The sequence below is a fragment of the Xenopus laevis genome, chromosome 4L (assembly GCF_017654675.1).
Source record: "Xenopus laevis strain J_2021 chromosome 4L, Xenopus_laevis_v10.1, whole genome shotgun sequence".
Taxonomy (NCBI): domain Eukaryota; kingdom Metazoa; phylum Chordata; class Amphibia; order Anura; family Pipidae; genus Xenopus; species Xenopus laevis.
This window is the reverse complement of record NC_054377.1, coordinates 78484724-78507311: the sequence shown is the minus strand read 5'-3', so window position 1 is coordinate 78507311 and position 22588 is coordinate 78484724. Positions and strand designations below refer to the sequence as shown.

At 37.4% G+C, this 22588-nt stretch overlaps 1 protein-coding gene across 1 annotated transcript; it reads left to right on the top strand.

Moving 5' to 3' along the window:
* Nucleotide 1: 1 nt before the first annotated feature.
* Nucleotides 2-18241, top strand: mier1.L (mesoderm induction early response 1, transcriptional regulator L homeolog; the record flags this gene model as incomplete). Its single annotated transcript, NM_001086809.1, is given in 13 exon segments — nt 2-152; nt 4293-4317; nt 6048-6193; nt 6400-6528; nt 7841-7973; nt 8094-8158; nt 9542-9614; nt 10021-10172; nt 10867-10948; nt 12698-12792; nt 12984-13111; nt 14268-14407; nt 17323-18241. Coding segments are annotated over 13 exon segments (1482 nt in total). The 3' UTR covers nt 17628-18241.
* Nucleotides 18242-22588: the final 4347 nt, after the last annotated feature.

Sequence of the window (22588 nt, the reverse complement as noted above, 5' to 3'; positions counted from 1 at the left end):
TATCGCCTCCTTCTTGTTGTTGATTGGTCTCGCCGCCTGGCGGTCAGGAGACAGCAGACATGCACTTCCGCCTTTGCTGCGGATCCTAAGTTTCATCCGGGGTTTCGAGCTGACCCTCGATGTGACCCGTCAGTACGGCAAACATGGCGGAGGTAAGAAGGAAACTCATATAAATATCCCCTGTGGTCCTATGTGCCGTTCTTAATCCGTTCATTTCACTGTTGTGGGCTTTGTCGCCATTCCTTACGTTCAGTGCGCCCCAGGCCCAACCTTTGGCAGCCTCAACTAACTTGTTGCATTCTGCCTCTCCCGCCCAATTTCGCCTTATGTAAACTTCTCAGAGTATTTGGCTACGCGCGCGTCCCGAATGCGACTGACTGATACAACGAAACTTGCTCCGTGTGGGGATGCCGGCGGGAGGCTTATACGGCCTAGCACGGGACTTTTCTTCTGTCCCTTGCTCTTTAGGCGGGAATATCCACTAGTCTCTGTGGAACTACAACTATCTACTCTCTTTTACTACATTGGCCCCATATATGAATTCTTCGCTTAGCTTGTGTTCTTTCGACTAGAACGCAATTTGGATTTTTTTTTTATTTACGCGCAAATGATAAAAGTGCCGGCATCTTTTAATACTATTTGCTTTTGAACTACAGCTCCCAGCATCCTGCAGTAAAAGCTGATGCTCCACCTTCCACTTAATGGGGAACTCCATCCAAACTTTTTTTGCCTAATGAAATGCAAATTATAATAGATTTGTTTTTAAAGTGAATGATTAAAGATAACTGCTTTTTCCAATTAAATTCTATTTTCTAAGTGTCACCGTCTTTCTAATATTGACGTGTAAAGTGTCATTTTTTTCACCTTCTGGGTCAGCTCTGGGAGGGGGGTCGCCGACCCTGTAGACTGTTCTGAATTGATACATTTCTTATCTTTGTCCCTGCTGAACAGAATCTGAGTTTCATTACAGGCAGCTGTTAGAATTGATACCATAGTTGCGAATAATCCAGAGATGCTGCTGAGAAATGTATCAACTACCGAATTACTGAGCTGCCAGACTCAAACACCACAGACGGGAACATTCAACTTTAAGCTTAGATTTTGGGGGGAAAACAGTAGAAAAAAATAATGGAAAGTAATTGAACAATATGGAACAATATGAAAACAACTGAACTGAAAAAAAGTGTTTTGAAGGTGAACAACCTCTAACAGAAGTAGTGGAGACCTGATATTGTGGCCAGAGTCGGAACCAGAGAACAGAAAAGCATAAATGAACACTGACTAGAATTCTATTTGCTAAAATATAAAAGTTTATTTTGGACAATGTTCCCCCTTGTACATTTTCCAGAGAGATACCGGATGTGGAGCTGGAAATATGTTTTGTTTAATGCTTTTGATGTGGTGTTTCTTTCAAAGCAGCACTGTAGCATGTTATAACCTGTTCTGTTCCATTAACCGTGAGGGATGTTTCTGCAGTCTATTATATGTATACAGTTAAAGAGGCAGAATGCTTCCTTTTCAGCATGAGTTCAGCGAATATCACTTGTGCTGAGCATATTATTTGTCAATTGTTTTAATTATAAAATATATCGTTTTTGCTGTTTCTTGCACAAAAAAATTTCGATCTTTAAGTGAAACTAAAGTCATACTTTCTGACTCATACCAACACAATCAAAACAAATCTGCAGTCCCAAGGCAAAGGCTTATGGATAAACAAAAATCTTTTCTCCCCCTGCTACAGCCTGTTAGGCTATGTAATAAGGAGCAACTTGTTATGTATAAGCATTTTTGTAATTTTTTATACATTTTCTGTTAAGCTATCTGTAGAGTGCCAAACAGCTACATTTCCTGTTCTGTACTCTCCCCTTAAACAAGAAAAAATTGGGAAAGTTTCCCCTTCATTTACAAATTTTGGACATCAAACTGTTCAGAACATTCCTTGCATTCATAGTTCTGTTGTGTTCACTTTATACATCAAGATATATGGGATATAAGTTTCTTTAAATTTCTGTGGAGGCTAATGTGTTGTTCTTGCAATGGCTGAAAGGTGATGTATGATCAAAATTGGTGGCATTTAAATTAAACGGAATGATATATGAAAAATAAGCTCAGAGTTAGACAGGTAATGCTTTTGGTGTTTGTTTGTTCGTAAGTTTATGGAAACAATTTACCTTGACTGTATTGCTTCTGGGATGGTAAATTCTTTTTGTTTTTTTTAAAGAAAATTGAGTACAAAGGGGAAATGATTTGCCTTGCCCATGTACAATAGGTATGTCGCAATTTAAAGCTGTAATGTTTTAATGTGTATTTTTTTTAAAGGAGCCTGATCAAACACAGGAACTCTCTTTTGAAGGGGTTGAAATCTGTCAGACTTTGGTCATTTTTTTTCAAGCCAACTTAACTATGTAATATTAAAATTCAATTAAAAACAAGTACACTGTCAGGAAGTCCCTTTTTTCTTTTTTGGGAGGGAAGAACATAGCAATCATAATACATTTGCTCTCCCACTGACTTGTAATTGATTGGTGAGCAGGTTGGGATTGCCCTGGAATGCTTATTCCTGTGTTCTGAACAAATACTGCTTGATAGTACTAGGGTCGCGTTATAATTAAGATCATTGTTGTTTAGTCATCCATATGTGTGGCCAAAGTCTACTAATATCTAGTAGATTATCTCACAGAATACTTTTGTCTGCATTCCTCTGTAATACTTTTCATTTGTGCACTTCTTTGGTCTCTAGACCAGTGATCAACAACCAGTGGCTTGTGGGCAATATGTTGCTCACCAACACATTTGAGGTTGCTCCCAGTGGCCCAATAACCTTCTTTGTACACAGAAAACCTTGAACTATAAGTGAATAGCTGGTTGCATGTTGGGGTCCTCTAGTGACCAATTAGTTGTATAGCCTCAAAAATCCCACAAACATGCTCATAATAAAAAATACTGTTTATTAATCCATATTAAAAAGTATCAAAAATTCACTGCATTAATATGGATTAATAAACTGTATTTTTTATTATAAGCATGTTTGTGGGATTTTTGTGGATTCATGAACTATTGGTGCTTTATAAGAATTTTTTTTTCAAAGGGTTTTTTCACCTTCCAAAACTTTTTTCAGTTCAGTGGTTTTCAGATAGTTAACCAGAAATAAATCCTTTTTTTCAATTGCTTTCGATTTTATTTTTGACAAAACCGTTTTCACAAACTTGAAGTTTAATGTCTCTTATGTTTCAGTCTGGCAGCTCAGTGATCCAGGCACCGTTTCTGAACTGTTAAATTTGCAACATTAGTTGATACATTTCTCTGCAACATCTGTGGAGTATTAGCAACTATAGTATCAATTCTAACAGTTGCCTTTAATGAAACTCGGAGATTCTGCAATGCAGGGCCAAAGGTAAAAAATGTATCAACTAGTATATCAATTTAGAAGCAGAGGCGTTGTTCAGCTTCCCAGAGGTAGTTGAAAGAAGGTGAAAAATCAAACTTGAATATTAGAAAAACAGATACAAATAGGAAATCAAAAGTAACTAAATGCTATTCTTGTCCTATTCCATGTGTTCATATTAAACACAAGTGTGTGTATGTATGTATATATATATATATATACATACACCCCACCCAATTTAATATTATAGCCATTCTTCTCTATCGTGCTGGTTGTCACAGATCTTTTGTGCTGTAGAGTCTACATTCACATATTCCATTCTACATCATGGGTAAAAGCATAAAATATATTAGCTGCTTCAGGCAATAAAAGAACAAAAAAAAGGGGGCCAATTTGCTACTCATCTTTCAAAGACCATGCATTACTATTTTTTTTACATTTGGGGCAGATGGCCTATGGTGCTGGTAGTGCTAGCATTTTTTCTCATTCCCAGGTATCCTTTGCGCAGATTCAGACTCCGTGCATGCAGAGTACATTACTATGAAAGTTGTTTACTCCATGCATGGGAATCACTTGCAGGCACCCAGTACTGCTAAGTGAAATGGACTCATTAATTATTTAAAGCCACCTAACAAAACAGTTGGGCATTATTTTTGTTATGCTTTAATAACTTTTCCCCCCCATAATTAAAACCTTGTGAGGATATCATTACTTCTTTGACTACTTCGTTAAGGTAGCGAACAGGTGCAGCAGCTGATATTAAACTTAATGTTAGGTTTATTTGATGCCATTATTGCACAGTTAGAGTAGAAAAAAAAAACATGTCTAATCAATTGCTACTACATTTTTGGATCTTTGGATGCAATCAGAATTATAATTTTTTAATTGCGTTTTATTTTTCTTGCAGCCTTCACTCAGGACCGCAAGCCCAGGTAACTTGCTTTTAGTACATAAATAATTGGTTACTTGTTGCAATTGAAGTATAAACTTAAGATAATTTGCTAAATAAGAAATAACTCTTTGCTTTGCATAAGAAAAGGACAATAATGTTCTAGGACACTGACACAAAACGGTTATTTATCTCAACATTAAAGCTGTCCATTGTATTCCATTCAGTGAGCAGCTTATTTGAAATGTAATGAAAATCTGCAGAGATCTCTTCATACAGGCTAGAAATTCCTGTTGGTATAGGATTACAATGCAGTCACCTGGTCTGCATAGGCCTGCATTATGATCTGATCACTAGCCCGGGGGCCAAGCCCAGTTTCTCCAGCACCGGACTGAGATCTTGTTCTTATATTTAGTTATTATATTTTTGGGTTGTGGGTACAGCGTAGCCCTCTCCTGTTCTGCTGTTTTAGAAATACATTGTTAAATTCACATGAAGCTTCTTGCTTTTAAAAATAAGTACTTAAATAGGAAATGTCACCATCTCATTGTGTGAAAGAACTAAACCTATAAGTTTCATGTTGTATTCATAATTTAAAGCGAAAATGAATTTTCATTTGGCAAAACTACATAAACACTATCTGAACTTCCAGACATACGTATGTGATTAATGTGTTTTTTTTACGTATAAATGGCTGATTGTAGAGATTGAACGAAACCATGAAAACTCCAATGAGCTATTTCCCAAGATCCCATGTGCTCTGTGTAATGCTCTTTGTTTTAGTGTAAAGTTCTGTGATTACAGAGTCTGGGGGAGGGGGGGGTAGGCAAACACAGACAACAAATACACAGACAGAAAGTCATGGTTTTAATCTGTGCAGTTAGGTATGTCTGTGTAAAAATAAAATATATTTCTATTTCTGGAAGTTCAGATTGTGTTTATGCACCTTTTATACATAAGCCCAACTGTATTGTTAATTTAATTAAAAAAATGAAGGTGTGGGGGGGGAGAAGTTAAACCCCACCCCTCCAATAATACTGCTATCCTGGATAAAGTTAACTATCTTTAATATTTAATACATAATGCAATAACATTTTCACATCTTTGTTTTGAAATGGTGATGTGGTTACATGCGCGCTCCAGGTAGCCAACTTAATTTTAAAACCGGACGTTACTTGCTCTGCTTTATAAATGATTATCAGCCTCTGTGTTCTTCCCCTTTTGGTTATCGTGAGCGCGCTGACTTTGTGGGGTTTTTATTTAGATTTATGGCTTGCTGAGCTGTCTGCCGCCTTCGTTGCTTGCAGCTCTTAGGGTAAGGCCAGACGAGGAGATTTGGGGAGGTTTTGTCGCCTGGCGACTTATCGCCACGTCTTTTGCGCGACTATCTCCCCGAACTGCCTCAGCGTTTTTTCCCCATTCGCTAATGCACATGCGGCGATGCGTTTTCAATAGTCGCCCAAACACTGAGGCAGTTCGGGGAGATAGTCGCAATGCGTTTTCAATAGTCGCCCAAACGCTGAGGCAGTTCGGGGAGATAGTCGCGCAAAAGACGTGGTGATTAGTCGCCAGGTGACAAAACCTCCCCGAATCTCCTCGTCTGGCCTTACCCTTAAGGTGGCCATACATGGACAGATTAAAGCTGCCGATATATGTTCTTTAGACGGATTCTAAAAAATCTTCCTAGTTAATAAATGAGGTTCTCATAATTGCAGTTATTGTTTGCTAAGATTATTAGCTGTGGGTGTAATATTAAGAGGATCCTTAATCTAGGTGGCTCGGCTGCATCAGATGACCATGAGTTTGAGCCATCAGCTGACATGCTTGTTCATGAATTTGATGATGAACAAACGTTGGAAGAAGAGGAGATGCTGGAGGGAGAAGTCAACTTCACTTCAGAAATAGAGCACCTTGAAAGAGTAAGTGGTAGTGAAATCATTAAAAGTTAAATGCACACCTTTTTATTGCAATTTATGTTTTTAAATGTTAATGTATATAATGTGATGGGAATTCCAAATGGATAAGGTACTTTTTCGTTCAAATGCCAGTTACATCTTTTCCATAACACTATTGCATTTCACAATGATGTGGTCATTAAAACAAGGCATAAACCTGTTTATTTCAGGAAAGTGAAATGCCAATTGATGAATTATTGCGACTCTATGGTTATGGCAGTACAGTGCCACTACCAGGAGAAGAAGATGAGGAGGATATGGATAATGATTGTAACAGTGGCTGCAGTGGAGAAATAAAGGTGAATATTCTATGTTTTTGTGTGTGTTTACCTTAGATTTAGAATAACCATTACAATTAGGGATGCACCGAATCCAGGATTCGGTTTGGGATTCGGCCTTTTTCAGCAGGATTCGGCCAAATCCTTCTGCTAGGCCGAACCGAATCCAAATCCTAATATGCATATGCAAATTAGGGGCACGGAGGGATATCTCGTGACTTTTTGTCACAAAACAAGGAAGTAAAAAATGTTTTTCCATTCTCACCCCTAATTAGCATATGCAAATTAGGGTTCGGCTTTCATCCGAATCTTTCGCGAAGGATTCGGGGGTTCAGCCGAATCCAAAATAGTGGATTCAGTGCATCCCTAATTACAATTGAAGGGACAGAGAACATTAATTTTCCACTGTATGCAACATTGAAGCAAAGTAATGGTACCCATCAAAAAGACAACATTATCACAGTCTTTAACTATATAATGCACCTAAATTGCCTTAACTCAGTGTTTTAGTGTGTATTGTGTACTGGTTTTGAAATGCAGTGTAGTTCTACTTAAAGGGGTTGTTTTACCTTTTAAATAAAAATTTTGAAAATTAGTATGATGTAGAGAGTGATATTCTGAGGCAATTTGCAATTGGTTTTCATTTTCTATTTGTGGTTTTTGAGTAATATGGCTTTTCAATTCATTCAGCAGGGTCCAAATTACCCTAGCAACCATGCATTAATATGAATAAGAGACTGGAATAGGAAAGGGCCTGAATAGAAAGATGAGTAATACAAAGTATCAATAACTACCGTATTCATTTGTAGCCTTACCAAGCATTTGTTTTTAAATTGGTTCAGTGCCCCCCCCCCCATTTGAAAGCTCTAAACAGTCGGAAGATGAATACTTAAAAAAAAAAAACTGTATTAAAAAAAAAAAAAAAAGCCAATAGATAAGTTGCCTAGAATTAGCCATTCTGTAACATGCTTAAACTTTAACCACCCCTTTAATACACACCGCTTCCTATGCAGCTGCTATAAGCAGAGGAGGTTGCTCTGGCTGCGGTCATACCAGTGAGGGAAAAGCCAAGAAGCACAGCAAGCAGATACTAACCATTACTGTCAGTAAAACCTTCTAAAACTAGAGCAAACATTAAAGTCATTGATTCTTTGGAAGACACAAAAAAAGATATTACATGGCCAACTTTAAGATTTTGAAAGATAATGTTCCCTTGCTGCTTTATTTCCCTAACGTTGGAGTTGTGACGTGCACCATAACAAAAAATAGCAAATCATAGCAAAACTTTCCTGTCTCGTTTTTACAGATGTAATGTCTAGTTGTGATTTTTCAGGATGAAGCTATTAAGGACTCTTCAGGACAGGAAGATGAAACACAGTCTTCAAATGATGATCCTACTCCATCTTTTACATGTAGAGATGTACGAGAAGTAATCCGTCCACGTCGGTGCAAGTATTTTGATACAAGTATGTTGTTGACTCGACTTTAATATGTAATTAGCCCACCCTCTCCTGCTTCTCTTTTTCTTAACAACTTGATGTGTTAAAATAGTTATCCTAGTTAAAATCACAATTTTGTTTTCCAAGATCATGAAATAGAAGAGGAGTCTGAGGATGATGAGGATTATGTACCTTCAGAAGATTGGAAAAAGGTAAGTGGAGAAAGGGCGACCGGTTTTCTTTTCAGGTCCACCCTACCACTAATGATATACTGATATCTAAAAAACATCCTTAAAATAGATTCTGTACTATAATTTTAATAAATATCCATAGTTAAAAATACTGCACACCCTTGCTGGTCTGTTAGGCTACATACCCCCTCTCTATTCGCCTTGAGTAGCCATGGAGAAGGGTAGAACTGCTGTTACTACTGCTTATAAAACTTGAAGTGATTTGGCTGAATCATTAAATGTTTTGGGTATCCGTAAAATCCTAGATTTGAATTAAAGCTTTCTTGTACAATTCACATTATGAAAAGTATAATAAGCAGGCCATACACTGACCAATAAAAGGTGCCAGCTCTCTGTGCCCTTCTGATGGCCTGTATCGATATCTTGTTGTAAATCCAGGTTACAACATCTTGTCTGATGACAGCCATGTCGGCCTCCTTGTGGTGTGTTCCTGACAGGGATGCTTAGGCCCACATCATGATCTGATTGTTTGCCATTGGGTCAAATAATTGTATGCAATGGGCCACATTCCGAAAAGATCTGCTCATTTGTTGGCCTTGCCAAATGAGTGCACCTTCCTTCCATCAATGAACTGGAGGCAATGCAGTCCTTCCATAGGCACGAACACATGCTCTAGCACATGCTTAGTTCAGCCTATTGAAGTATTGTACCACCTCCAACCCAATGAGAGTGATGTGCAGACCTGTGTCTGAGTGTATGTGCAAGAATAATTTTATTAGATGCATAATAAATACAGTTAGGCCCATATGTAATGAAGTGATTGTGTTAATAAAAGGCTTTAGTTCCTCACATTTTTATGCAATCTTTTTGTCCAACACACTGAATTAAACGTGAAAGTCTGCATCAGAGTTGTTTCATTTAAAATTCATTGTGGTAATGTTATATATAGGGAACGACTGGAAGCCGGCACCTCTCGTCAAATGAAGGAAAAGAATGCCTGGGTGCAATCTGCCAGTGTAGAGATAATAGTCCGATAGAGAAGCATGCACTCACAGGTCTTATGTAGAAAAAAATATGTTTTTATTCAGCAAAAAATACTGCTAATGTTTCGGCTAGCACTCTAGCCTTTCTCACTCAGTATTTTTTACTGAATATATACCTTTTTTTCTACATAAGACCTGTGAGTGCATGCTTCTCTATTGGAATATATATATATATATATATATTTATTATGCAAAATACAGTAGCAATCTATGTAAATAGTTCATTTGCATTTTCTGCTTACATAAAATTCGCAATGCATGTAATATTAATATAATTTTAGCCATTGGTGCTTGCCAGTAAACAGTTTTTCTTAATTTGCTACTATGCATAATTTTGAGTGATGTCAAATAACTTCCACAGGAAATTATGGTGGGATCCATGTTCCAGGCTGAAATTCCAGTTGGTATTTGCAAATACAGAGAAACAGAGAAAGGTAAATGAATGTTAATTTTTTTTTTTTTTTTTTTTACATTGTACAGTTTTATTTGTATTTGAATCCATTCGTTGTTTCTACTATGTTATGGACCGTACTAAAATGCTCCTTTGATAAATTTCAAAATATGTTCATATTTGTGGCTGCATGTCTTTACAACACAGTTGTTAGCAGTTCTACCTGTAACCTATCCAGGCAAATAATCATTGCCTGATCATGTATTATTTATCTGTTACTCCATTTAATTATTTAGTTCACAAAACTCTGCATTTAAATTTTTCTCTTAGGGGTCTTTTAAACTAGAAATATTTTTTTTAATTACTAAAAGTTTTTTTCTGTAGATATACTTTAATTTTATCTGTTCTGAACCATGTGGTTTATCTGTCGTGACATTTTTATTACTTAGTATATGAAAATGATGATCAGCTCCTCTGGAATCCAGAATATGTAATGGAAGAAAGAGTAATAGACTTCTTAAATGAGGCATCCAGAAGGACTTGTGAAGAGAGAGGGCTAGATGCTATTCCTGAAGGATCCCACATAAAGGACAATGAGCAGGTAGATCATTATTTAAATAGCTGCTTAATGCTTTTTTATGTAAGAAAGGTATTTTTCTTGGGTGTTTTTCATGTGTTTCGTAACACGTACTGGATGTGTAAAAATGCATATATTGTGTTTATATGATTTTTTTTTTATAAACTTAAGTGGGGTTTTTTTTTTCGCGTTTCAAATGCAACCTTCTATTCTATTGTTTTTAGAATGCATGTCAAGCACAAAAAAGCATGTTGCGTGAAATGTGAATGCAATAAATTGCCACTCTGAACTCCTATTATTAGTAGCACTTGTTTATATACATTGAACAGACAGATTTACGTACCAAGCAACCAATAACTGATGCAAAAGAGCCCTGTCCAAAAGAGCTTATGATATAAAAGCTGATGCATCCAAACAAGCAAAATATAAAGGGAAAACCTGTTTGTACACTACTGCTGTGTCCTGCATGATCATTTTATGTGAAGGTGTTGATGAAAACAAAAATCTGCTATATAAAGTGCTAACTAAAAAGTCACATAAAATCCGGCACTATTCACTGTATAGTGTGTGATGTGAATGTGTAAGAGCGTGCCCCCCCTCCCACTGTGATGTGTGTCACAGTGGTACTTTTAAATTATAAAATCTTTCTTGCAAAACTGTAATTGATTTTAAGATGTTAATTTCTTTCAGATGTCTAATTTGTGATACTCTCTTATAGGCCCTATATGAACTAGTAAAATGCAATTTTGACACAGAAGAGGCATTGAGAAGACTAAGATTTAATGTCAAAGCCGCCAGAGGTGAGCGCAGTTAATTTTTCAAACGGCCACTTAAAGGGGTTGTTCACCTTTAATTAACTTTTCCTATGATATAGAGTGATATTCTGAGACAATTTGCAGCTGGTTTCCATTTTTTTAAATTATTTGTGTTTTTTGAGTTTAGATTTTTTTTTTATTCATTAGCTTTCCAGTCTGCAATTTTAGCAATCTGGTTACTAGGGTCCAATTTACCCTAGCAACCATGTGTTGATTTGAATGAGAGACAGGAAAATGAATAGCAGAGGGCCTGAATAGAAAGAAGAGTAATAAAATGTAGCAATAAAAAAATAATTTGTAGCTTTAGATGAGGTCAGTGATCCCCATTTGAAAGCTGGAAAGAGTTGGAAGAAGGCAAATAATTAAAAAACTATAGAAAATAAATAATGAACTGTAATATTGTTTAATAAAACTGAATAAAGCGAAACAAAACTATAAAATCAGTATAGTTATGAAAGGTGAAAATCAAGCTTGCCACAGGTTCCCACAGAGTAATTTCACAGCTCTGTTTTCACTTGTGTAGGATTGTATTTACTACATAATGTAATTTTCACTACATAATAAAGTAGTCTTTTAAAAGTAGCCTCTAAAAACCTATATAAGTGAATAGAGAGAGGTGAAAATGTCCTGTGGAAAATTCTGTTTTCATCTTTTTTTTTTAACAATTACTGCTTTATTGAAAGTATAACAGAGGCATGAACGTACAGTGGTAAGTAAAATACATTTCAGAGTGTACAATCAATAAGCAGGATCAACTGCAGTTAACAAAAAGAACAATAAAAAAATTGACATGTTGAAAATTATTGCTACAAGTGTATCTCTGTTATTGCAAGCAGCGAACCTATGACCATATAACTGCTAGTGTGGCCGTGAGGTCCAACCTATGATCAGAACACTAGATCGTGACCTATTTTAGAAGGTTATACAAAAAGAGCAGACGCATAAGGGATATACATGTGTAATATACTTGCGTATGGGGGGGGGTATGAGGATATAGGAGCCACCAAACCACCACTAAATTGACAATGTAACTACACTAGTGTAGGACCATAATCATCAACCCTCCTCCTCGTCCAGCCAGATGCCCCATATTTTATGAAATTTTTCCGGGCAGTTCCTTCTCATGTACTGTATGTCAGTTTATACATGGGCATTGCTTTCCTAATGAGGTCCAACCAAAAAGGGACAGTTAGGCCAGAGGAATCCTTCCATTTGAGGGCTTTAGCTTTTTTTGCAAGCATTAGTAAAATAGAAAGGAGAGTACACTCTACACTTTTAACAGATATTTCCTCTACCCTGTTCAATAAGAGTATAAGTGGATCCACAGGGGTTAACCAATTCGTTTTCCCATTGATATTCTGCAACACTTGCTCTGTTTTCATCTTTTGATAAATATACCCCATTGACTAAGAACCACAACATCCATCCAATGATGGGGGTGGCTGAAAGTTGTTTGGAAACCTCCTCCAAACTTGAAAAGTGGTAGGAGCATTTTAATAACTAAAAATAAGTTTTTGGATACCCATCAGCCCTGAAGGAGCCTTGTTTTCTCTCTTCTATGAGAAGCCCACTGGTTTGAGGATTTGAAGCTAATGCAAGTACCTAATAGCACTTAGGGGTTACATTGCAATATTTTACCAGCAATGTCTTACTAATATCTGAAAAGAGGAAGAAAACACAATTGGTGGTGTTTGTTATGATGTGAGTAATGCATTATACCTTTTTTCCCTTCAGAAGAACTTTCCGTTTGGACTGAAGAAGAATGTAGAAATTTTGAGCAAGGTCTAAAAGCTTATGGCAAAGATTTCCACTTGATTCAGGCTAACAAGGTAGATAGTTGTAATAAATACATTGATACATTATGGGTTCAGATATTTAACCTTATACTAAGTATATGGATACATGAAAACATTGTATTTCAGTCACCATGATATAATTTTATAACATCTAAAATAGATTTGGGCCATTCGTGTAATTTTTGTATTTGTTAAAATGTCTCTTCTTTACCATCTCCCCATAGGTAAGGACAAGGTCTGTTGGAGAATGTGTGGCATTCTACTACATGTGGAAAAAATCAGAACGTTATGACTTCTTTGCCCAACAAACACGATTTGGAAAAAAGAAGTATAATCTACATCCTGGTGTAACGTGAGTATAATGCTTTTATATTTACACACTATAATATAAGGAAAGTATATATTCATCAAAAAGGCTTTCTGGAAGCCTTCTATTGTGCAGCGTTTTTCACATCTTCATTCAAATACATTAAACCACAACATAATTGTCCTTCTATATTATAAATCAGTTGCTCCCAAAGTGTGGAAACATTAATAGTGTGGGGCATTGTGTGTCTACCACAGTGGCTGTTGTCGGGCAAATAAAATTGAGTGGTTTCCTGTTTAGTATGCACTTGATGTCATGTGCTGTCCTCTCACTAGCAACATTTGACAGCCAGATCAGTTTGGAACTTGTTCCTAGTGAAAGAGGAAAACAATGACATCAAACTGAATAAGAAATCTAAAGTAAAGGAAGCGATATCACAGGAGAAAGAGCATAACTAAAAAGTGCCAGTAAAGAACATGAGCAGTAGCTGGCAGTGAAAAGAGAATGGAAGAGCTTAAAGTAAAAGTAAGATCATACATTGTACAGGCACGTAGGAAATCAGAATGAGTGGTAAGAGAGTAGAGCATGAGGAAGAAAATGGGAAAAGAGGGGTAAACTTGTAAGATTAAGGGAAAAGGGCAGGATAGAAATCAGGATTGAGAATATCAATGTATAGAACGGAGAGAAAAGGGCAATACAGAAAGCAGAAGAGAAACTGGAATGTGTGAAGATGTTGAGCTTAAAAAAAGGGAAACGTATAGCAAAATAGCATTGGGGGGGATATGGAATCCAAGAAAGCTGGTAAAAGGAGAAAAATAGGGACAGAATCCAATTTGACAGGAGGGGAAGGGTGAAAAAGGAAAACTAATCATATGGAAAGATTTCTGTTGTGTCAAATTCCTTAAGTTTATGTTAAATGCCTGCATTTATTGCATCTTCACTGAGTTTTAGCTGGCATTCTGCACCCAACTTATTTGGCCACAATATTTTCTTTGTATGTCAATGTCATGATGAAAATAAAATAATGTATCTGATGACTCTGGCATGAACACTGTCTAACCATTCCAAGTGGTGACTTTGTTATATTGATGTCATTATGAGCAGAACTGACCTTGAATACTCTTTGAAATCTCTTTAAAACCATTGTTGCTATACTAAAGCTGCTCTGTTCAGATCAATTTGTATGTGTTGTATGCCACAGGGATTACATGGATCGTCTTTTGGATGAAAGCGAAAGTGCTACCTCCAGCAGGGCGCCATCTCCCCCACCAACTACCTCCAACAGCAATACTAGTCAATCCGAAAAGGAGGACTGTACAGCCAGTAACAACACTCAGAATGGTATTTTTGTTTTTTAACTTGTCCCTGTTTACTAAATATATAGCAAATAAATAATCAGCTTGGTAAAGAAAACATTTTTATTTACTTAGTAGACCTTTGTGTCAGTCATAATCTGTGACCTTTTTTTTTTTTTAAAGGAGAAGGAAAGCCTAAAATTAAGTAAGCTTTATCAGAAAGGTCTATGTAAATACACCAGTAAACCCTCAAAGTAATGCTGCTCTGAGTCCTCTGTCAAATGAAGCACAGCATTTTTTCCCCCTTCTATTGTGTTTACATGAGCTTCTGTATCAGACGTCCTGTTTTTACCTTAAACCGCTAGGGCTTAAGCATGCTCAGTTTGCACCTCTCCCTCCTCCCCTCCCTGCTGTAATCTGAGCCCAGAGCTATGAGTGAACAGGGAGAGACTCAGGTAGGAAGTGATGTCACACCAAGCTAATATGGCAGCTGCTAGCCAAAACAAACAGAGCTTCAAGAGCTGTTTACTCTGGTATGGTACAACATTCTACAGAATAAGTATAGTCTTATAGCTTGCACTATTGTGGCTAATCTATTGGCAATAAACTGCTGAGAGAGAGAGAGAGAGAGAGAGAGAGAGAGAGAGAGACACCCCCCAAAGAGGTGCACATCTTCCTTGTAAGTAACTGCGGTTTTTTTTTTTTGTTACTATATATATATATATATATATATATATATATGCACTCAACCCATTATCAATATATTTAAGACAGACATTTTGTGCATACTGCTACTAAAAAATGCCTTACCCTTTAAACAACACAGGGATTGTTTGTCCATATATTGCAATATATTTAAGCTGGCCAACTACGTCAAAGTCATCCCATATCTGGCCAGTCCTACGCTTAATTTTCATCTGATTCATTAAGAATTCAATTGCTTAATTATACATTTTACAAAGGGACTAAGTTTTACCTGCAACTTACTAGCTGCTTTCAAAGTAAAACTCCCAAACTTGGCTGCCCTTTTATTAGACACCAGTGGGATCACCTGACTATAGCTGGGAAGGGTGGGAGATATTCACAACTCAGCGATAATCATAAATCAGTGAAGGTTTATTGGAATCCAACGTTTCGGCTCCTTCCTGGAGCCTTCGTCAGGGGTGATAACACAGTGCTCAGACAAACAAACATTTATACAGTTCAAAAAGTGGCGCCAAGAGGGGTTGTCCCAGTAACAGTAAAACTCAAAGTAACAAACTACACGAGTAGTATGTATATACTTTTCAAGTCCCCGTATGGTCCTGGTGTCTGGGGTACGTCCTTCGATCCCCCGAATACATTCGTCAGGCAGTGCAAGTTTAATACAAACCCGTCCGTAGTACAGTCTCAGTGGGCCGGAAGTTGGTAACCGCTGAGGAGCTGCACAGAGAGGAGACGCCGGCTGCGTTGCCAGGCAACGCGCAAAGCGACAGCGTAGCCTGGCGCCTGCAGGGCTAGCAACCATACATGTATTGCCCATGCTTGCAGTTACTCCTGCCGTATGAGGTGGAGTTTGTCTGCGGCCCAGTCTATAGTGGGGAAAATTGCAGGGTAGACTGTGTTGCAATTCCCAGTCGCTCCCGACCAAGCCTTGCCACAATCCAGCCTTGCCCCCACTGTCACTGACTCAGGGCATCAACAGGGTGAAGCGCACAGTAGTGCTTGAATGGATTGCCAGTATCTAAGCCGCTGATCCACCTTTCTCTATTTGCTCTCTACCCACATACAGTACTGGGTTAATAGTAGTGCCACAGCTATATTGTACCTAATGGGGATTAACCATATGCACCACCAGATCACCAAGTGCCACAAAAAATATTTAAATTCTGACGTGTCAAATAGTGTATCAAAAAATGCATTATCACATATATTGACATAGAAAGGGGGGATCGAAGGACGTACGCCAGACACCAGGCCCATACGGGACTTGAAAAGTATATACCTACACTGGCAGATTCGTGTAGTTTGTTACTTTGAGTTTTACTGTTAATAATGATTGACAGGCGCTTGGGACAACCCCTTTTGGCGCCACTTTTTGAACTGTATAAATGTTTTTGTCTGAGCACTGTGTTATCACCCCTGACGAAGGCTCCAGGAAGGAGCCGAAACGTTGGATTCCAATAAACCTTCACTGATTTATGATTATCGCTGAGTTGTGAATATCCTTGGAGTGCTGTGAATACTTCTGGAAGCCGGCACAGCTCGTATGAAGGTCGCAGTTGCCTGGGTGCAATAAGCCAAGGTTTGGATATAGAGAAGAGAAAGCTAGCACTCTCATGTCTTAGTAATAAGTAAAAAAGGTGTTTGCTAATAAACACCTTTTTTACTTATTACTAAGACCTGAGAGTGCTAGCTTGTATGGAGAGAACTTGAAACTGTAACTCGACTAGCCCTCAGTCTCAACAGTTAACTACTGGTTGGCTCTTGCCCTGCCCAGGATTTGGATTGCACACGCAAAAAATACCAATAAGAGCCAATGCCCTAGTGTCAAGTCCTGTGTTCAGGACATTTATAAGAATATGTATATTCGTCACCACTAGAGATGGGTGAATTTTTTTGCCTCGTTTTGCCGAAAAAATTACGCCCATAGACTTGTGTGGCAAAAAAAAAAAGAAACGCGGCAAAACCGTTTCGCCGCGCGAAAAAAATTTTTTTGGACACCCATAGACTTTAATGGCCGTCTGCGACATTTTGCCAGTGGCGAATATTTGGCGAAACTAAAAGGGTCAAATTCGCCCATCCCTAGTCACCACTAAAAAAATGAAAGGACAGAATCTGGGAATTGGGCAACTTAGTGACTTGTGGGGAAGCAAGTGTCATTTTATGACAGTAGTTCTAAAAAGATGCAGTAGGTTATAATGATTCCTATATCTTCATTATACTTTAGTTGTTAAATTTGGATTTTGTTTCCCTTTCTAGGAGTTTCTGTGAATGGCCCATGTGCAATAACTGCATACAAAGATGAAGCCAAACAAGGGGTGCATTTAAATGGACCTACTATAAGTAGCAGTGATCCCTCTTCGAATGAAACCGACACCAATGGGTATAATCGTGAAAATGTTACGGACGATTCCAGATTTAGTCATACAAGTGGAAAAACTGACACAAATCCAGATGATACAAACGAAAGGCCAATAAAAAGGCAACGTATGGACAGCCCTGGGAAGGAAAGTACAGGATCATCTGAATTCTCTCAGGAAGTGTTTTCACATGGAGAGGTTTAAACATTTTGCAGATTTGAGGGAAAACACATTTTGGGGGGATGAAGAAATTTCTGGGGATCTTGGAACTTCAGGGTTTATTAAATTATTTAGCAAGTTATTTTTTTGTATTATTTTTCTATTTGTCCCATGCACATTTGAGCCCCACAGAAGAGTGAAATATTTTGTGTAGTTGAATAGTGACATTTTTGAAGCCCTCTGGGAAAAGTAAGCAGCCTTGCAGATATTCAGCCTATGCCTGAATGCAGTTTGGCTTTACGTTATCATTCGTTACATGAAGAAGGATCTTTAAATAGAAAAAGAATTGTTCCAGAATATGTCTGCAGTGTTGTTGCAGTGGAAAATATTAACCCTGAAAGTTGTTGGTATGATTTTTTTTAGGTAGGTGTTAAGAATAAACCAAATGAGGTTTGTGTATGTAATTTATTGACATCAATGATGTCTTTCCTATTCTTATCTGGGCTGAAAAAGATACATTCTGTATTTTTCCAGATCTCTTTGTAGCCTTTGAAAGATTTTTACATTATCTATGTTTTGATCGAACTGCCCTTTCTTAAACAAAGCTTGTATAATTTTCTTAACTTGTACAGTTGATAAACTTTTATTATGAAAAGGAATATTCTGAAAGTTGTATGTTCTTGCTAAAAAATAGGCTTTGTTTGACTCATTTGCCTTTTTAATGTTTACATTGTTTTTCTTGTCTTCATGGTCATGTTCATCCATAAGTTAAGAAGTATCACATGGCAGGTATTGATATCGTCGCACTGTACAATTTCCCGTCTCACACATTGTGCAATTTTAGCATGAGCCATTTGCTGGTAAGTCAGTGATATACTTGTATTGTGTCGCTTCCCATTCTTGCTCTCTAAAGTTGCAAGAGTTTGTGAATGGTGCAGTTAAAAGTTTGAATATTATAATTCATCTTTCAAGTGCACATTTTGGATCAATTCCATTCCCTGATGCTTTGACCTGTGACTTGTTCATTGTTGCTCAACCACAGTCCCCAACTTTGGCTATGTCTTAACTGTTTTATTTTAGCAATGGATGGAGAGCCACAACTAGGGGGATCACTGATCCTTTGCAAAACGTAAGTGAGAATATTCATCCAATGTTTTGGAACACGCTTCACCCCCTTCCGCCAAAAAATCAACAGTATGCATTTATGGCCTTGATATTTTAAGAGCCTGTTTAGAAACCATAATTTTTATTGAATTAGACAAAATCAACCTGATTGATTTATTAAAAGTTTCTTTAAAACCGATTTCATTCTTTGTTTTTTTAAATAGAATACTTGCAGATTTGGAGAGTAGGAAGGTAGGTTTTTTGTTTCACAAATGTTGAAGAAATATGTAATTCTGTAGCACGGGAACACGGAGGTTACACCTGTTTACATTTGTATATAGCGCATTGTATGAAGATTTTAGCATAATCCAGTAGCTGTTCAGGGAAAGGAGGAGCCATTACACATGGGATATTCAGTGCTGTCTAGTTGCCAATAGTACAGTGTAAGTAACATCTACTTATGCATTTTACTATCTTATCTGTGAAACATACAAATTAATTTATTTTATTGCATCAGCTGCAAAAACAATAATTTATGACAAATGTTGGCTTTATTCTTAAACCTCTTTCTATGGTTATAGATTATTCACTATATATATTTTAGAGTGTCGTAAAGCATAAGATCGTTTCATGTGTAGTTTTGCTAACCATTCCTCCTTTTGTTTCATTTTTTTTTATTACCGGTGTCCTTTGTTTTACTGAGCTTGATGCGATGGTTGTTTGTTTGTTTTTTTTTTTTTAGATATATCTTTGTGTAAAGAAATAAAAATAATGTAAGGGCAGGACTCCATGGACGATTCTGGCGCGATCCGACATGTTGTGAAAAACGCTGGCGTCACGTCCAGAAATAAGGTAAGTAATTCTATTGTCGGATGGTGTCGCATTGGTGATGCGACACGGCTGTTGGATGCAGACGCAATGTGCAGCGTCTGCATCAGTCAGTTGTGTCGCATCAACGCTGCGACATGATCCGACAATGGAATTAATTACCTTATTTCAGTCGCATCCGACGTGACACCAGCGGTTTTCACAGCACGTCTAATCGAGCCAGAATCGTCCGTGGAGTCCTGCCCTAAGGTATACTTTATTGACTACAGACTTGCAGTTAACTATAAATTTCATTCCCGTTTTGCACTGTTGAAAAGAAAATCAGTTATATATTTACTTATTTTGGAAAAGTGATTATCGGCAGTCCAACATCATATGGCATCCAGTTTTGGGTAGGTAATTGTAATGATTCCCTGCTCCCTCTAAGGCTTTCAGTGTCCTACATTAAGCAACGAGATTCCTGGATATCTATTGAAGCATAAGTCATGTGTTGGTCTATATGTTTGGCACTATAGAAATTAGTAGATTTTTATCATCAATGTTAATTTAGTTTTAGTTTGTCTACATTTCATTGCTAAGACTTAGACATTGTCATGCATGAAAACTAGATGTGCATTTTCAGATATGTTGACATGTTGATGATAATAATAATAGAGTTATGGGCATTGATGATTTCTGCTTACTTTGTGACTGCAGTTCCCAGCAGCCTACCTGTGGAAGAGCTGGAGTTACAGAGTGAGGCGTAGTTCATTTCTATAATAGCCACACGTTCCATCAACCATGTTTTTGAAACCTCAGGAATAACATTGTCAAAAAGCATGATCCTAAATGTAGTGTCTGTTAGTCTTTGTCTGTATAGGGATTTGTTAGAAATAGAAAGCTCATTAGTATGTAGTGGTCAGTTTTGCACTACACATGCTCTTACTCTACCCACAGATACATAACTGAGATCCAACCCCCAAAAGTATTCTCACAAAAATAACATTGCTGTAGCTTTAGCTAACTGAAAGTCTTTTCTCAGTGTAACCCTCCTGTAAATAGATAGTAGGCAGCATTTTCTGTGCTGCTTGTTTTTCATTCTGATGCTTAAAACTACTTTTCCATGTATACGTGTCCATTTCTGAGCTTTAACTGAATGTAAATTGATCTGGGATCCACAACTTTATTACTGGTCACATTTCATAAGTTGCTCCCCCCCCCCCTTCATTTTGCACTGTTGGTATTTTGCCGCTGCTCTTCCTGATTTTGTCTGCACAAACGTATTAAATATATTTTTACTATCTGTCTCTTTGTATTGTTTGTTAAAGTGTCAAGATATTTTGGGTATAGAATATAGCTGCAACATAACTCCATCTTCATCTCATTGCATCTGTGCATTAGCAGCAGTGAATGGAATCCATACAGATTGGAATTCCCTTTCTTTGATTGATTTATATTTTTAGTTCACTAAACGGGTGGGTCACCTTTTAAGTTAACCGCATGTTATAGAATGGCCAATTCCAAGCAACTTTTCAACTGGTCTTAATTATTTATTTGTTTATAGTTTTTTTTTTTTTGTTTTTTTGTTGTTGAATTATTTGCCTTTTACTTCTGACTCCTTCCATTTTTCAAATGGGGTTCAGTGACCCATCTAAAAACAAATGGTCTGTAAGGCTACAAATGTATTATTATTGCTACTTTTTGTTACTCTTCTTTTTATTCAGGCCTCTCCTATTCATATTCCAGTCTCTTAATCAAATCAATGCATGGTTGCTAGGGTAATTTGGACCCTATCAACCAGATTGCCAAAACTGCAAACTGGAGAGCTGCTGAATAAAAAGCTAAATATCTCAAAAACCACAAATAGAAAATGAAAACCAATTGCAAAGTGTCTCAGAATATCCCTCTCTACATCCTACTAACAGTTGATTTAAAGGTGAACAACCCTTTTAAGACTGTGTAGACTGTGTGCTGTCCATTGGAATGATCATCTATCTATCTAGTTAAATAAGAATTTAACATGTCACCGTTTCTAATGGGGCTATTGACATGAAATTTACAACAGATGTCGGTAACAACTCAAGTAATCCACACATACAAAGAAATCAAAACAAATACATCCATAAATTAAGGTATGTGTAATTAAGTGGAATGACACGGAATAAGTATCGAACACATGAAGAAAAGGAGGTGCAAAAAGGCATGGAAAGTCAAGAAACCCTCTGAAATCTGTAATTTAGAAAGCAATCCTGCCCCTCATCAGTGCAAATTAATATCAGCTGGTTTAGTACTAATTGATGGCCTTTAAAAAGGTTTCTCATTACCAAGGTATCACACAAGAAGCATCTCATGATGGGTAAAAGCAAATAGCCCTCTCCAGACCTTCACAACCTTATTGTTGCAAAACATACTGATGGTATTTGTTACAGAAGTATTTCTAAGTTTCTGATTGTTTCAGTGAGCACAGTTGGGGCTTTAATCCATAGTTTCACCCTAAACAAGGCCATGACCAGGTGCTCCTCACAAGATTTGTGACAGAAGAGTCAAAAGAATAATCAGAAGAGTTGCCCAAGAGCCAAGGATCACTTGTGGAGAGCTTCAGAAAGAACTTGTATTAGCAGGTACAGCTGTTTAGAAGAAAACAATAAGTGATGCACTCAACGGACATGGCCTTTATGCACTCTCACTGCACAAGACTCCACTGCTATCCATATAAGTAGTTAAAGGCATACTGTAGTTAATAGTGCTGCTCCAACAGAATTATGCACTGAAATCTGTTTTTAAAATAGCAAATAGGATTTATATTTAAATTTGGCATGAGGCTAGACATGAAGTCCATTTCCCAGATGCCCGCAACCATGTGACTTGTGCTCTGATAAACATAAGTCACTCTTTACTGCTACACTGCAAACTGGGGTGATCATCTCCCCCCCCGCATCTTATAAACAGAACACCTCTGCTGAAGGATTTGTTTGCGTTGTTAAAAGTGCTCCCTACCCCCACCCTGCTGTTTCCTGCTTGTATTGCTAAGGACTATGACTTTGGTTGTAAAGCAGTATAATCCTGAAGTGCTGGCTCCTTCTCAAAGCTCAGAA